General features: G+C 36.8%; 1 protein-coding gene across 1 annotated transcript in view; it reads left to right on the forward strand.

The window, feature by feature from the left end:
- msl-2 (male-specific lethal 2) overlaps positions 1-18247 on the forward strand; it is a 43134-nt gene extending 24887 nt beyond the window's left edge. The window contains exons 3-4 of the mRNA XM_043432706.1: positions 8198-8395; positions 16928-18247. Coding sequence (XP_043288641.1) covers positions 8198-8395; positions 16928-17200 — 471 coding nt within the window. The 3' untranslated portion in view covers positions 17201-18247. The remainder of the gene's footprint in view (positions 1-8197; positions 8396-16927) is intronic.
- Positions 18248-18339: the final 92 nt, after the last annotated feature.

An 18339-nucleotide genomic window follows, 5' to 3' on the forward strand; every position in this document is an offset into this window, starting at 1 on the left:
CTGCTTTAATTATTATTGTTGGTGTCTGAAAGAAACTTTTATTATATTAAAAATATAATAAAATATGAATATTTGGAAAATTTTTGAAATATTAAAATATTTTATGGACGTAACAAATTGTTTCGTCATTTGAAAAAAGTTTCGTTTCAGGTTTGTGATTGAATCAACAAAATATTTTAATAATGCAACAAAATCCGTTTCCAGTACTGTAAGAAAATATAATTAAAATGGGTGGGGTTCGAAATTTCGAATAACCGAATTGTAGAATGGTCGATATTTCGAAATTAATAAATTTGTCATGTAAGATTGGAGAAAAATAAGTAATTCGAAATTCTTATTCCCGATCGACTATTTAGCAGATTACGTCTTTAATCGAATATTTTTTCTTTGAATTCGCATTTATTCGAAAATATATATTTCGATAGTTTGCATTTCGAATGCAATTTTTATAGACCGTACGAATGTCAAAAGTTCATATTTCGAATTCAAAATGGAGAGTAATTGTTTTACAGACAGACCAGAATATAGAGTAGCAAAAAATCGAAAGTGAATTTTTCGAGCCTATAAAACTTAGATATGCGGAATAGCGATAGCTCGAAAAGGCAAGAGTCAAAATGGCGATGTTTAAAATTGGAGATCACCGGTCTGAGTAAGTGAGTGAGTGAGACGCGTGTATTTGGAGCTCCGCTCCATTTCTTTATTTTGATCGATCGACTTTCTAACGTTTCGCTATTTTGACCATTCGACTTTTTGGTGTTTCAGTATTTCAACCTCAGTAATATTTGGTCTTTCGTTATTATATTTTCAAAATTGTGAATTTTCACAATATCGCTGACTATAGTAATTTATGAATCGAAAGAGTGATAGTCGAGTTTTCGAAAAATCGATATTTTAGCCATAGTTCTATGGGCGATTGTTACATTCTATTTTCGATGTAAAGGTGCTTTGAACCTTGCAGTTTCTGCTTTATTTATTTTCGGCATTCAAAGCTCTAGTCGAATCTATCCGTCTCCATATTATCATTCGAAGTTTATAAATTCGAGATTTTAGCTGTTCGAAATTTTAGTCATTCCAACATTTGATCCCCACCCATTAAAATGATGATTTGCAACATTGAATAGGTTGTAATTAAATATATTATTTAATTATTTACAGTATCGTATAATTTTGTGTATTGTGACGAAACACTCGCGCGACGGCCCGAGCCCGTCGAAACTAACGAAACTCCGCGATCTTTAGATCGCGGACAAAACATCGCGGCGACCACGCTCGTCGTTATTGACAGTTGGCGGCCATCTTAGGCCGGTAGGCATGAGCCCGAGCGGGGCAACCGGCACCGCTTTGAACTTCGCCGCACTATATTTTACTGAAATTAATTCTTTTTGATTTTTATTATTTCAAGTCGCCGAAGTGAGTAATTACGATCAAAATCACCAGAAAAATAACACGAATGTAAGAAAATTGATTACGAGTCAAATTAATAACATAAAATCTAATCACAATGAAAAATGTAAAAAGCGACTACGACGCATGCGCGGGGAGAGCGTCGATGGGCTATAGGACGCGTACGTGACTTTTAGCGATTATAATTTTACGAATCATATTAAAACAACTAACAATGTTAAAAAATGAAGGAAATTAAATAATAACGGATCAAATCGAAGTTTTTGTTGTTGAACATCGTAATAAGCTGTAAATCATAAAAAGCGGTGGTCCGCGCATCGTATGTTAGCCCGCTCGACCAACGGGCGAGCGTGAATCATGGCAACGGGCCAATCAGAGTAGGCGTTACAGAAAGGTGCGCAGAACTGAGCGAAAACGGAGATTCTCGGCGCTCGAGAATTATATGGTGGGGACACGGGTATAAGAAGCGCTGCGCGACTCATTCGACAGAGAGTTCTCCCTGGCTAAAGAATTAACTCGGACCTCTCTTAGTACACCTCGACATCAGCCTCAGCAATACTAAACCTATCCTCAAAATTTTTGGGGTTCCCGTAGCGCGGACTCTCGGATCGACTCGGTGACGTCTCGATCCCATAGCCCGTGGACGGTGAATTGCCTATTTCCTTGGATGCCTGGATTCTCGGAGCGACTCGGCGACGTCTCGATCCCATAATCCAGGGTCCGCACCTAACCTCTAAAAAAATTTTCCGGCTTTCCGTTGCACGGAGTTCTCGGATCGATTCGGTGACGTCTCGATCTCATAACACGTGGACGGGAGGTTATCTTTACCCGGTGAATGCACGGACTCTCGGAGGGATTCGGTGACGTTTCTATCCCATAGCCCGTGGTTTACATCCTACTTTTTCACATTTTATTTCTTTCTTATTGTTGAGGAGGATTAAAAATTCACCTTATTATCAAAAATTAAATTCTCGTTTGAAAAACATTGTCCGAGGTGGTCCAGGTAAGGAGATCTAGACCCATTTTAGAAAATAATAATCCAAGAGACGATAGTTTAAAATTGATTTTATATCAAGTAAAAAGAAATTCAAAATTGTAAAAGCGAGCAATATTTTTGGATTCACTTATTCTTAGAGCTGACGTAACAGGACATCGGGAAAATTGAACTTTGCAATAATAGCGAGTTTTTCGGTTTAAGGCGTGTCGTAAATACAAGACAAAGGCGATAATTAGAATAAAAACAAGTTTTTTTTTGTTTGTTAATTTTGTACAATTAAATTCCGAAAATTGAGAAATCAAAAATTATCTCAGACAGAGAATTTGCAACGTTTTCGGGTCTTTTTCTCGCCAGACCCGATTAAACAAAGCAAGACAGTTTAAAAACAAAAAACACAAAATTGTTTTCGAATTAGCGAGCCAAGGCGCAAAATTTCTTTTATTTTTGTCAGAATTCGGTTAAATAATTGAATAAAATTGATTATTTTTATATTTTACCAAAATTAACAGTGTCCGCGTTTCCTTCATACCTGCTCCTTATTATTAGGGTTGCTCGAACCGACGCGTGGCGGCGTTCAGGCCAGGTCGGCAAGAGCGTTTCGTTACAGTATACAAAATTTTTTACATTGCTATCATGTCTCTGATTACCCAAGTATATTTTAAGTGAACTCCAAGAACGTACTCGTGAAAACGCGACGTATAATTGACCATAGTTAAAAACATTTTTCCTTAAATCAATCCCGATTATATCAAATGCTTGACCCTGCGATTTGTTTATTGTCATTACAAAAGCCAATTTGATTGGGAATTGTCTTCTTTAGAATGTATCGATGTACCCAGTGAAGTGGCTGAAAAAATTTAACGAAAAAGTAATAAATTAATATCATTTCTAATGATAATTCGGAATTTTAATCAATATTTATATGCTGATTTATAATCATCATTTATAATATTTAAAATTACGTTGTCATCGTCGTAGTCTTTATTGCCATTATAGTAGTCGTTGTTTTCATCATCATTGTGGTTCTCGTTGTTCTCATCGTCATTGTCGTTCTCGTTGTCCTCGTCGTCATCGTTATCCCCGTCACTCTCGTCCACGTCCACGTGTCCTCGTTGTCATCGTCATTATCCTCGTCGTCGTTGTCCTCGTCTGCGTCGTCATCTTCGTCACCCTCGACCACGTCCATGTGTCCTCATTGTCGTTCTCATCGTCCTCGTCCTCGTGGTCATTGTCATCGTCCTCGTAGTCGTCGTCATCGCCGTCGTTATCCTCGTCATCGTTATCCTCGTCCTCGTCGCCGTCACCCTCTTCCACGTCCACGTGTCCGTGTCACGTCCCACATTTGGTTATCATTAAACGCAAGACTTGACGACGGTCCCTCTCAACTTTAAAATATTTCTTTCATTGAAACTGCTAGAACGTTCTTGATTTGGTCAGTACGCGATGCCTCGTATCTTACCAACCGCTTGGAATCCGCCGATTCGGCATCGCCTGATCGCAACCTCCAAGGTGGCTCGTGGATACCCTTGGTACCGACTAAAGTCGTAACTTAGAGACTAAAGTGCTGAGATGCACTGAAAACCCCGTCACGACGATCGCTTTCGAGCTCTCGTCGCCGTGGCGAGGATTTTTGTACATCAGTTCCGTTTGGTCAATTCTGACACTCGGTCGTCCCTCGGGATAACTCCGTAATCCAGCAAGCTCGCGGCGGGTAATAAATCCTTGTACAATGACACAGGTGAACCGCACAGAGGACGTCAGCCTGGATTTCGTTAACAAACGCTTAGTGAGCAACACATTGCCCCTTGCCTCACGGACGTTCTGTTATCGAGTCTCGAGACTCACTTTTTGTTATTCTTTTCAAAACCAAGTTAATTCTGTGCGTGTATGTGAACCACGCGTCGATTGAAGGCGCGGTTATGGTGTGCGGAGCGGAACGGGAGAATTATTCCCGTTCGTGTGAGAGAGTAAGTTGGCGTAAACGCTAATTCACTGTTGTTTTCATCTTCAAATTTGCACCTCGACTCATTCAAATTGTAAACCTTTTGTATCTTTTCTTTCCGCATATTTTTCGCATATATTTCTGTTCTCGTCGAGCCTTCTGTTTTCCATGTCTTATCAATAAATCTAATTTACTATTAATTATTAATTGAGCGATCCAATTACCTGCTTCGGGGCCCGTACGGGACCATAGGTATTCCTCACTTATCTTTTCAATTATTTCGATCCTTTAATTATTCAATTATTTCAGTTTCATTCAGATCATCAAACTAAATATCCATTAAAATATTTTACATTTGAAAAAGTCCTACACTTTGTGTAGGTTGGTGGCAGCGAAAACTTCAAAAAAATATTTCAGAACGTCAGTCCCTTCTGGACGTAACATCCTCGTCGTCGTCACCATCGTCATCATTGTAACCCTCATTCACGTCCACGTGTCCTTGTCGTCGTCATCGTCGTCATCATTGTAACCCTCATCCATGTCCACGTGTCCTCGTCGTCGTTATCGTCGTCATCATTGTAACCCTCATCCACGTTCACGTGTCCTCATTGTCGTCATCCTCGTCATTTTTGAAAAAGGTTTATGATGGTACTTACATGGTTTCATCACCCGCAATAAATTCATCCATTTCTTTATTACTTGTAAATTCTTCAGTCGTCGTCGTAAATTCTCTAGTCGTTGATGGATTTTGTTTCTTCTTGCTTCCACTTAATTTCTTCACTTTAATTTACTAAATTTTCACTTTATATCGACATATCGCATATCGCTGACATTTATCGCATACTCGTGTTTGGCGGCAACTGATGATGTTCATGGCAACGAATAAATAAAACCATGACCATGGCAACGAATAGAGGCTCCATATTCGATATCGATACGTCGCAAGCCTTCATCGCAACGATAAACAAAACCGTGGCAACGAATAGAGGCTTCAGATTTCGATATATCGAAATGTCTTTTTTAAGAAAGGAAATCTAATTTTGAAACGACCAATTATAAAATTAATTTTGAATTTTCATTATAAGAAATTTAAGTCGAGTGTAAATCGCACAATTGAAAATCGTTTGAATTCAAAACTGTGAGGGGAACATACATTTCGATAATCGGCTAACGTAATCACAAATTTATAATAGAAAATGAATAAAAAACAAGTGGATATACAACAAGCTGTTAAAATTGAATAAATGCAATTCGCTGAATTTTAAAAAACACAAATTCTTTCATGTCTGCTCCTTTTTGTCAAGGTCGCTCGAACTGACGCGTAGTGGCGTTCAGGCCAGGTTGGCAAAAGCGTTACGTTACTATATACAGGGTGGCGCATTTTAACTTTGTCGTTGTAATATCTCCAAAACTAAGCGCTTCCGATGAGAATTTTTCGGACAAAATTGACAGGACTTCGTGGGGGACGTCTATAACGACGTTAGCAGTTTTTACCTTCAGTGACTGCCTCAAGGTCATTTGAAGGTCGACTTAGTTTTCTTGATAGGAACTACATATTTTTTTATCGCAGATTCGTGTTTTGTGTTAGAAAATAAGTAATTTTTGTGTATCAAAGTTTTGGTCAAAAATCTCAAATTCAAATGGAAAACTGACATTCTAGGTTGTGGAAAATAGTATCACCCACTCGCCTCACCGTCAGCATCGACGTTACCCAGGGTGCATGAAGTGGAGGGTGCTGATCGCGATTTTACACATCACTTGGCCTTGAGAAGAGCCGTTTTTTTTTTTAACGATTGTTGCTGCTTGATTTAACGTATTTCGTGTTCAAAATGGCCTCCGTTGCTCTGGATGCACAAGTTAAACCTATGTCGGAAATTAATTTAAATCTGATAGTGTTTGCATTGATTGCGGTACACGCTTTTCCAATCCCGTCCATCATCACGAACGAAAAAATATTGCCCGGTGATTTGATTGTTGACAATCTTTATCCGAGTGATGAGACTCCAACGATATTGATTGCTGATTTCTCCATTCCGGTGGGGGTTCTTTGGTGAGAGAACACGAAACGCGTTAGATCAAGCAGAAAAAAGCGTTAAAAAAACAAACGGCTCTTCTCAGGGCCAAGTGATGTGTAAAACGCGATCAGCAACCTCCATGTGATGCACACTGGGTAACGTCAATGCTAACGGTGAGGCGAGTGGGTGATACTATTTTCCACAACCTAGAATGTCAGTTTTCCATTTGAATTTGAGATTTTTGACCAAAACTTTGATACACAAAAATTACTTATTTTCTAACATAAAACACGAATCTGCGAGAAAAAATATATAGTTCCTATGAAAAAAAAAAACAAAGTTGACCTTCAAATGACCTTGAGGCAGCTACTGAAGGTCAAAATTGCTAACGTCGTTAAACGACCTTTACCAAACCCTGAAAATTTTGTCCAAAAATTTTTTATCATAATCGCTTAGTTTTCGAAACGTTGAAATGACAATGTTAAAATGGACCACCCTTTATATGGGTAGATCACTACTTTTCGACTGCAGTCTGCGCGCTCGGGTCAGTGATTTAGCTGCCAATTTTTCCCTAAAAAATAGTTTAAAAACAAGATAATCCCTCAAATGTGAAGTTAGTTCAGGAAATTTTGATGGCTGTAGAATTTTTTTTTAATTCTTACAAAGTCAATTTTTTGGCCATTTTTACGATTTTTCCGTGCGAACTTGATTGCAAATGAAAGCCACGTGACTACTATTTTTTTTTTTTTTTATTAATTTTTTCTACTCTTTCTCGGTTTTTACGTTCTCGCCCCCCCCCCCCCCCCTTGTCCGCATTCCACATTTTTCCCCCGCCCATTGCGGCTGCAGCCGACGTACTCCCCGCTGTATTGCATTTGCCGAGGGCGAAGGGAAACTGCAGAAAACCTTGCCGATACAGCCGATACTTGGTTGATCCCCTCGGGTGGCAGCGCTCAAACGCTCCCACCAGAGGTGCTCAAACATGCACCTTCTCTACTGCGGTACATTGCGCCAGCCAGTACACGGCTAGAAGGCCATCACTGCATGATGAGAACCGTCCACGGAAGGCCCCCGAAGCCGTACACTGACCGCACATGCATCACAGAGAGGTGTTTGGCCGTGGATTTATCAAGGTAAAGTCCGAACCACTCAGGATCACAGCAGAAAACACTTGAAAATATTTTTCAATTTTCATTGGTGTCTTGGCCGAGATTCGAACCCGGGACCCGCAGATTGCGGGTCTGAGTCCTTGTCGATCGGACCAACCGCTCTCCTTTCCGTGCGAACTCTTTGAAGCTTAAAGACTGGTGAATTTCAAAATGTCAAAATGTATTTTCAAAATGTCCCAGTTTCTCGCATTTTTTTTCACGTTTACGGCATTATCAATGTCTTTTTGAATTGCACGTAACAAATTTACTCTAATTTTGAATTAAGTTGAAATAAAAACATGAAAAATGTACAAAATTATATGTCAATGTAAAATTATGAAAATACATGAGATGTAAAATTTATATGCTCTCAATCCATTTTTTCCCCAATAAGATATGACATAACTTCAAAACTATTCGTATATTAGCTTTGTTGACGAAATCATAAGCATTGAAATAATGATAATAATATTATTATAGGTTTTACTTCTAGGTTTATGACTAAATGATGTAAAATTAGACATTTTTTTAGAAAGTTCTGGAAACTACCTTTAGACGACCGTGTATATTTATAAAAGATCAATCAATATAATTCAATCGGAATGCTTGCCAAGTTGTACTGAAATATATATGTAATTGAAAGTAAGGTGCGGAGGTTCAGATAAGATGTCATATCGATAGGTTTTTCCAGGCGTCCGGAAGTTTTAAAAAACCGAGATCAAGTTCCACCAGAAGCAAGAGAAAGGGGTGTAGATGCGGCAACGCGACAGCGATACCCGGTAAACTCACCTGCTGCGGTCAAAGATGCCCTTGTTACGTTGAGAGCAAACCTTGCATCGAGTGCCGATGTCGAGGTTGCAGGAATCCCCATACAGCTGATGGTTTGAAGGTAATATATTTTTTTTACAGTAGTTCCATCACGTTTTTCGCGGTAAATGATAAATTACACTAAGCACATTTTCGGGCCTCTTATGAAACAAAATTTTGAATTATTCCATTTACATCTTTCATTTTTTATTACCGTACCTTATGGGAAAACTCACAATAATGTTGATTGTGAAAAAGCTAATTGGTGTTCGAGCTTCAGAAAAGTTCAATTCTATCGTGAAAATAAAATTATCACAGATTCTGTTTATTTAAAAAAAACATTACCTTACGAGGCTTTAAGGAGTTTCGGTATGGTAAACCAAAATGCTTAGGTTATTTTGAAATTTTTTCCATATGTTCGTCGATAATATCAAGGCTCACCTGCAAAAATTGAGATTGATTCACAACCCAGTTTTTGAGAAATAAATTTTTTTTTGAAGCATTTTAACACGGGATGAAATGGCACAAACCACATTTTTTTTGCCATAATTTAAAAAATGTTTACACATTAAAAAGAAAAACCCCAACTTCCACGTTGTATTAAACTGATAATTGTGTCAAATTTTCAAGAAGTTTCTCTGCATAGTTTGTTAGATTTTCGTAAAAACAAATTACTGAACTGCTTATTTTCCATCAACTCGCCTCGGTCGAAGAAAGTAGCGGCAACGTTGCATTATGTCAGGATCGGCGCGAAATTTCAAACAGTCAAGTGGAGTGGATGGATGAGGTTATGTGTATCGTATGAAACCGAGCAATATTCATATTTTGTCCAACCTCTGTCTGTTTCACTCTTTTATCATGAACAGCTTCGGTCACCCATTTGCCTTTCCACCGTCTTCTTGGCACCATTACGATAATAATAAAAAAACAATTCAACACTACTGACAAAATGATCGCGAGGTTTAAACTTCGAGACCGAGGTTAGATTGTCCACACAGCTGTTCGAGAGGACCTGTCGACAGAGCAGGCCGGCCACTACACGCGAAACGAAACACGACGGAGCAATGCCGCGGTTGTCACGTTCGCGTCACATTTTTCGATAATTTTTAGAAATAACGTAAAAAAATCCATAATATGTAAAGTAAACTATAACATTCATCATTACAGAAAATATGGAAGGATACATAATTACATACATATTATTCGTAATAAAGCCTACTCTCAATAATGAAAAGTGAGAGTGTAGAAGTTGGCGCCCTGCTAGAATACAATGGATTTGCCACCCTGATCCCCCCCCAAAGATAAGCTGTACCGAAACTCCTTAAAGAAAACATGAAAAAAACTTTAGTCATTAATGGAAGCGGATGTCAGCCATTACGTTGCACTGCTAGCAACAGCTGATTAAAGCTTCGGGCAAAGTCGGTAATAGCGGAAATTTCAAATTCATCTTGAAAAACTTTAAAAGTGATGAACATTCATTTTTATTTTTTCTTTTTTTATGAAGAAATTAAGTTTCACAAATATAAATAGTAATGTATAATACAAGTGTTATGTGTCGTGACCAAAATTTTCCCGGCTGTCACAAAATCAAATTCTTCCGTTCATACTGCTTCATAATTTCGGGAAAAGATCTTATTCTTGTGGGCACCGAAGTGACACAGGATGATCGGAGGTATTGGAAAAACCGCGAGAAGAAGATTCAAAAGATGAGAAAAAGTCGTGATCTCAAACCCCACATTTCATACGCTCGATCGGGAGCCTACACTCGCTACAATCTATACCGAGCTCATTATTTTCTGTCACGGTTCTACTCGTGGTCAGAAATTTACTAGAAATGGAATTCATACTGTTGAAAATTATCGAGAGTGAATCAAATCACCGGGCCCTCGGTCTCGGTATTCGGTTGCTCGGCCGAGCTATCACCCGTCGTGCACGTTAGAAATCCCGATCTACTCTTTCCTTGTCACTCACTCTTCCACACACTCATTCGCGAATCTTCAAGAACAATTATTACCAATTATGAACAACAAAAATTTTGAGATTTTCGCGTACGGCCACGTAACCGATTTTATTTTAAATAACAATGTTTCTCGGGATATCAATGTCACGAGATCGGAATACCAGTGAAAAGATAATTTTACCGGTTAAATCAACCCGTGGTGAAATTGCCGCAGTGACCGCGTTTTCTCGAGTTGTTATTTTTATTTTACGGGATCGATCATGATTTATTTCTCCCATTTGAATTTCTCCCAAAAAAATTTGAAATTAGCCAAAACAACAATAATTCCCAGGAGCAAATATTCTGAACAAGAGCTCACTGAACAAAACGAACAATGAAGAGACAAAACTCATGGCGTTGTACACTCTCTGGATCATACGTCTCACCCACTCGATACTTCACGAAAATCTAACAAGATCGATCCTCGCTACGTGGTACGATACCACGCTTCTTTTTCTGGATTTTCGCCTGTCCTGTGACAGGTCTGTCGCATCAATTTTATTTAATGAGCATTAGACGGGATCCCGAATTTTCGCGGGACTAATTATTCAATTTTATGGTGTTAACAATAACCCCTAGCCCAAGTATAACGATAATTGTGATGAATGACGGCGGGAAGAGAGAATATTCCGATTCACGATTTGAATTTCGACCGAAGATTCTGAAACTCCAAAAGGTCTGACGTCCCTCTAGACGGGACTCCCCTGAGATCTTAGTTCAAAGTCAATGGTTTCTCGAATTTTCGAGAACATTTGATGACAAGAGCTGTGTAGTTGTGTGTGTGTTTCAGTGGCCTGTTTGTGGTTTCGCGTACGAGCCCTGCTCGAAGTTTCGAATGCTTCACTTTTGTTCTCCTCTCCAGTCTCTCGCTCAGTTTTTTCTAATTCCAACTTTCCTTTCCCGGGAATGACTCGTATGAAAAATAAAATAAACAGATTACGTGACATAAATTAAGTATTTTTTATAATTTTGGCCCCATAAAAGCTTTACGAAGTTGGTGCGTGGCTGAAGTATCGAATGGAAGAGATGGGAAAACATTTTTCGGAGCTTTCCGTTTTACTTAACGATACGAAAAAACGGTGTCAGAAAAAAACCATCACAGTGTATTGATTAAAATGGTAGCAATACCGTTATGGCGGGAGTGAGATGAGCAGCGACCCGACTTTATCCGAACATTACCACAATCATTGTGAACTCAATTACTTAACCCTTAGAAGCATACATTTTCCCTTAAATGCAATCACCTCAAAACTATGGACTTAGGAGTTTTTGAGGTTGTTTATTACAAATCTACTCTCAGAATTTGGAAATTCAAGATGGTGGATCTAATATGGTAGATCATGAACGGAAAAATCGTTTGATGAAAACGAAAGTTGGTACACCGGAGTTTTCAGAGTCGCTGATTACAAATCTGCATTAAAAAAATGGAAATTCAATATACCGGATCCATAATCGCGGCCGTTTGTAAGAAATTCGTGAAGGTCGGAAGTACATATTTCTATTCGAAGATTATCATCAATGAGATTTAAGCAAAAAAATACACGTACAATGTTACGGCGCAAATCAAAAAGAAAGAGATAGGGAAGTGACATTAGAATTATTGTCGTAATCGTTCTGAAAATCGATGTCGTGCTGATGAGAGACAGTCGATTCCCAGAATCTCATCAAATTTTCTGAATTCATGTGTTGATGTCGGCCATACTGAATCAGCAATTTCAATTACGTTAGTATTTGACATTAGATTCGTAATCAGAGCCCCTAAAAATCCTTGTTGTAATAAAACTTTTTTTTAAAGTAAAAAAGTTACCCCAAGTATTAAAAAGTCCCAAATTTGTTGATAAAAATATTTATATTATATTTCTTCCTCAAATTATTCATTTTGTTTCGTTACAAAAATATAATCATATAAATTCAATCAAGCCAAGTACTAGTGATGCAAGCCAAGTACGCGCACGCAAACTACGATAACATCTATTTCTCATCAATTAATGTGACTTAATAATTATGATGTTATCGTTAATTGTATTACAAGTAGAATTTTTTATACCTATTCTGGAAAAACATATTAAGAACGCCAGATGCTATATCATGATGTGAAGTATTATTCAGGCATTACGGAGGCATTATTCTCATTTTAAGGTTTTTAATTTGTATTTCGCTATTCGAAATTCATTAATGAAATTAATTTGAGTACCAAAATAAATCAACATCAGCTCAAGGTGAGAGCTATTTGAGAATTTTTTTCCAGAACGTTAATAGCTTATAAAACACTGAAAAAATAATTTGCCCACTACGAGTGCTGGCTTAACTGTTTAATACGTTATCACGGTGCTTCTAGAATTAAAAAAATTTTTAAAACATGACGTTTTATATTTCGAAAAGAATTTTTTCGTGGAATGAGGAATCTTCGGAACACTCTAAAAATATGATGAGAGTGTTTTTTAGACCCAATGTGATCATATTAAAAAAAATCAAAGAAATCCGTTACGAGGGTCAGCGTCATGGGTTTACACAATTGGGCTGGAATACCTTATATATTGTTGAAAGAAAATTTTCGATCGTGAAACCGCGCGGCTTTATTTTTTTAATCGTATTTTAACCCTTTCACAATGTCACAGCAAACAAATTTTTTTATCATAGGAAGCGCATAAATCACATTATCATACGGCACCGTAATTTTTTTCTGCTGAAAAAAAAAATGAACGACAAATTCTCAACAAATGGCTGCCACTTCAACTTCACGAATGAGGGGAAATCGACCAATCTCGAGTAAAAATACACGGCCCGTTGACTCGCTCTGCCTACAAAATGTCTTTTCAATACTCGGCGTCAAGACGCTATTGCGTCTCTATATTTGTTTTCTTTTACAACACAAGATTAGTATCACTAACTTCAACTGTTATGTTACCTAGACGACATAAGTCTTGTTTACTTTTTTTTTCGTTATATGATAAATAAAGACACTTTTGATTTCATTCTAGTTTACTTTCTGTTAAAAATGTTGACTTTACTCCTTATTACTATTATTCAGAGACTAGATGTCTCCACTCGTATCATTCATACAATTTTCCTTGACTACGTTTGTTTTTTGTTTCATAAACAACCCTCTCTCTCTATCTCTCTGTAACTTTAAAGCGTGTCAGCTCAATAAACTTATCTAACTATTGTAACGAAACGCTCTTGCCGACCCGGCCTGAACGCCGCTACGCGTCGGTTCGAGCTACCTTAATAAAAAGGAGCAGGTATGAAAGAAACGTGAGAACGCGGAATTTTGATTTCGAAAAAATTTAACAATTCGGATTTATTCAATTTTTATCGTTCTTACAGGATAATTTGGTTTTGATTTATTTTTTTGTGATATATTCGCGATCGCGTTCGCCGATTGTGGAAAATTTTATTGCGCTCGCCGTTTTTCGAATTTATCAATTTTTAATTACGCGATTTTCGCTCGTTTTCAAGATAAAAATAAAAAAGTTTCGATAATTCAAAAGTGTTTTGGTTTTATACAATAAAAAAAATTATTATTAATTAAAAACGATATTATCTCAAATTCGTACCGCGACCTCTTGAACTATCGATGATGTTACAGAATTTACAAAATTTACAAAAATAAAAAGTTTAGGTCTGACTCAAGTTTAGATCGGTTCTACGCATCTTTTTGTAACATTGTTCTGTATTGGCCCGTTGCCTTGATTCATGCTCTAGCATTGGTTAAGAAAATTATCACATGATGCGCGAAAGTTCGTTTTTATCATTTTCAGAATTATTTTACAATGAAAAAATAAAAATTTGACTCAATTAATTATTTAACCATTTTTATAGAAGTTTTATCTCATAACAAAGTTCAATTTGTAAAGATTTAATTTGGTAGAAAAGTTGTTTTTTGCGTCGCGGCTAGTTCGAGAACATTTGATCTAAGCATGTGCTGTAAAGTATTTTTATTTTATTATTTTCAAGAATTTATTTCCAAAATTTCATGTCGGGATTATTTTTCCTCGGTTCTTTATAATTTTCCGCTTCTTTTGAGCCTAGTTACATTATTTTCCGAGATCGCGTTGAATTTAAATTAACAAAAGAAAAAATAGTGTAGTTCGAGTTTTTAATACGTGGCGCAGCTAGCGTCGCGATCCACCGGTCACTGCACGCGCTCGGTAAAAACATCGCTCCGGATCGCGATGTTTTTTGGGGTTAAGTTCGGGTTAGGGTCAATTCGCGTCGTTCGGGAAGCGTTACGCTACACTATATTTCGTGAATTGAGAGTGAGAATTGCTTTATGAAAGTAATTTTAACACAGTCACTTTTACTTATTTCTTACAAATCTGGTGAGAAGTTATTTGCGTCTCATTCTAACAACCCGTTAGTACCAACCAGTAACAGTACCAACTGTTACTGTCGTCAAACGACTTTTTTAACGATTGATCCGTAATATTGGATCCGCCATCTTGAATTTCAGAATTTCGAGTGCAAATTTGTAACCAGCGACCTCGAAAACTTCTCAGTACCAATTTCGCTTTCGTCAAACGATTTTTTGTATTATTGGTTCGCCATCTTGAATTTCGAACTTCCGAATTTTTAATACAGATTTGCAATTAGCGACCCAAATACCCCCTCAAACTAAATTTCAAGTCATTGCCTTGGATAGATTTTCTGGGAAAATGAATTTTTCCGAAAAAAACGTCGTGTTTAATAGTTTGTTTATTTAGGCGACCCATATACCACAAAATAATACTGTGCAATATCGATGACTGCACAATACTATTGAACGTGTAGGGGCAGTATTGAATTATTGCGCAATGATTGAACAAAAGTTTCAGTGAGCTTAAATTTATGGCGCGCCATACACCGTACAAATTTATTGTCCAATATTATTGTATCATACTACTGAACATGTATCGGCCGCGTTACAAATATCATATGAAAAAAAATTTTGCCAATTAGACAGTATTTTTATGTTCTTTAATCACTCAGTAACTAAAAAGTTAAAAAAAAACCGGATCTGAGTACGTAAAAATGTAAATAAATGGGAAAAATTTAAGAAAATCGAAGTGGTAACGTAGGTCGCCATCATGTTTTAAAGGGTTAACTGGTCAAGTTGAACTATAAATTTTATTTTTCATGATTTTTTCAAGGTATTTTATTACATTCTCGTGGTAAAAATACTCTCAATGTATGAGTTTATTAATTTTATTCATAATTTATACTTCAATTCGATCAATATCAAGCAGTTTCTAACTTGACTAGTCATAGAACGCTCAAACTACTTAAACGAGCCAAGGATTTATTTTTTTTTCACTATCTTTCGATTATCAATGCTTTTTTATGCGTGAATTACAAGATGTCAAATCCGTGCTCGGTTCTACGGTTGGTCAAAAAGTAAAAAAAAAAATTCGTCCCTGCTACCACGAATCGTTTCATTACGAGAAAATACAAACTCGGCGAGTTTCCACCGGATTTTTTATTGACTCCGGGATAAGATGAATAATTCCCTAGCGGATTGCACGACCAGAATTTTGGTCGAAAAGACTACAAAAACGACCGAAATCGGTTGTTTTCGGTCGTATTTTTGTTATACTACTTGTTGTAATTTTGTTATACTTTATTGATTCGTTGTAAATTAGTGCCAAAACTGTGTGAGCCAATTCGTTAATGCGCACCAATCGTTTAATAGAGGGTTCTGGGAGTACACGAGCGAGGCATTCCCCCTTTTTTAAATACGTATATTTGCGATACTACAATGAATTATAAACGTAAAATTGGAAATTCATTAGAGAAGTATTCAGCCGTATATCGAGAAATAAAAACCGAAGAATTGGTACAATTTGACGGTACACAAAATTGTTGCAACGTCACTACGAAACCGTTTCACAGTCACGAATCATCTCAGAACTTGAAAATTTTAGATACATCAACACTTAATATCTTTTTAGATGAATAGAGAACCCCAGCATTTTTTTATATATTTTCAATCTTTACGATCAAAAGAACGGTACACTAGTTTTTCATTCATTTCTGTTGAGCCAGTGCAAAAATACCACTTAGGACACGCGTTTTCGGAGATACTTTTCCATAAGACTCCCGCTACGAATCCTAACTTCAACTTTTTTTCTCTTAAATGGTCGATAAATGAATCTCAAATTTTCTGGCGCGCAAGCGTTGGTGACCAAGCGTCTTTAAATCTGTTTCGCAATGCAAATTTTGTACAGCTGATTTTTCTGAATGTTTAATGATTTTCCCAAAATGTTTAATTTCTTTTTGCTTATTCGTCCAGAACAAAACAAATGACAGATGATATTATTTCGAGGATCCACTAGCCAAATCGAATAAACAGTTCCATTTTTATTTTTTCCAAAGTTTGCAGAAAAAAATGACCAAGTCAGAAGCAAGAAGTACAAAGCAAGATCTTAGAATAATCTTAGAAAAATTAATAAACTTATTTTTCACAGGGAACGAAAGTAAATTTCGCAGTTATCGAATTCGCTAAAAATTAAGTAGTGACAAATTTGACATCAACAATAACGTCGATCTTCTTTTCTAACAATATGTGATTATTTGAATCGTTCTCTTCATTCTCGATTTTTGGTTTTAGTTTGAAAAAAACTTTATTGTTTAATTTAGATTCGTCCACACATACCGGAACTTCACAATTTGCAACTTCAGCTCTCGGCGCCCCTTCACTGTGATTCATTGGAGACCGATCCATTGGCGACGGTACAACAATGTTTATCGACGTCACCAACAACAATACAAGTATTAAATGTCTATTCAACACCCCGTTTAGACATTGATAACGTGCCGCAAAATTTACCTGCGGCGTTGCTGGTCGGTGAGGATGCGATCATCAGTACGGAAAGTGAGGCGGAAGACAGTGACGTGCAAATTGACGTCTGACAACGGGACTAAGGGTGTTCGAGGTGCGGCCTTGAGCACCCGTTTTCATAATTTTTTTTTCATCACTATTGTTAATAATAACGTTAAGGTTATTTCCAATTATTAATCGAAAGAGAATTATTTGCGGCGGGTAGAAAAAACGATGTAATGGATTCAACGGGTGTCGTAAAAAGGTAATTTCGGGCAACACATTGTCTCTGCCTTTTGAACTAGTGTTTTGAGCAAACCTGATGCATTATCTGTTTAACGATTAAAAACCACGAAAATGAATTTGTTGTACAGTAAAAAAAGAAGAAAAAAGATTGCGCGAAATTCGTCATGTGGGAGTGAATGTTGAAAAAAAAACAAATAACATAATTCAATAGTAACAAATGAAGCGGCAATTTTTTAAGATGTGTAAAATAATTATACGTATTTATTTAATTAAATCATTCGATTGTACTAATAGGAAACTCACACGAAGCCAATGGAAAATATTAAACATGACCAATACGTGTTAATTTTAAAGAAAATATTCGTCTTTTTTTGCGTTTCATGCTCGCTCAGATAAGTCGGAACTTTTTGTAACAGTTTTTTATTTCTTCTATTTCTTTAGAGAGCATATGCGGTTTTAGATGATTGTAAATATATAACTATCAAAATACGAAAGAGAAGATTAATAGCTTCTAAACAAATGTTTAGTGATGCGTTTGTTCATTATATAGAAGCAATAGAATGCTGTGTGGAAAATTTATAGGAATATATTTTCAAGGGATTCTTATGATTGTTCCGAAGTAGGCCAAGCCTGCTTTACTTTTTATTTTGCTCCGTTAGAAATAGTTTTCTTCGACCACAGTTTATATTAGCGAAATTTGGTTACGGTGTCATTTAATTTGAAAAAAAATATGGCAGTACAAAATTAATCTTGAGAGAGCAGTCATATTTTTTTACTATCCATGTTGAAAGAAAAAACAAGATCTCAAACATTCCCTCATGATCCCTAACGTATGATCTTGTAAACAGATAAATAAAAAGAAAAAGAACATGACGGGGCGAGAAAATGATTAATTGGTGAAAGATTTAATCGAAATTCAACGTTCCTTTAAATTTCCCGATTTTGTAATGCTCATATTACGTTGTTTTTTTTCTTTTTTATCTTC

Source organism: Venturia canescens, chromosome 11 (assembly GCF_019457755.1).
Source record: "Venturia canescens isolate UGA chromosome 11, ASM1945775v1, whole genome shotgun sequence".
NCBI lineage: Eukaryota > Metazoa > Arthropoda > Insecta > Hymenoptera > Ichneumonidae > Venturia > Venturia canescens.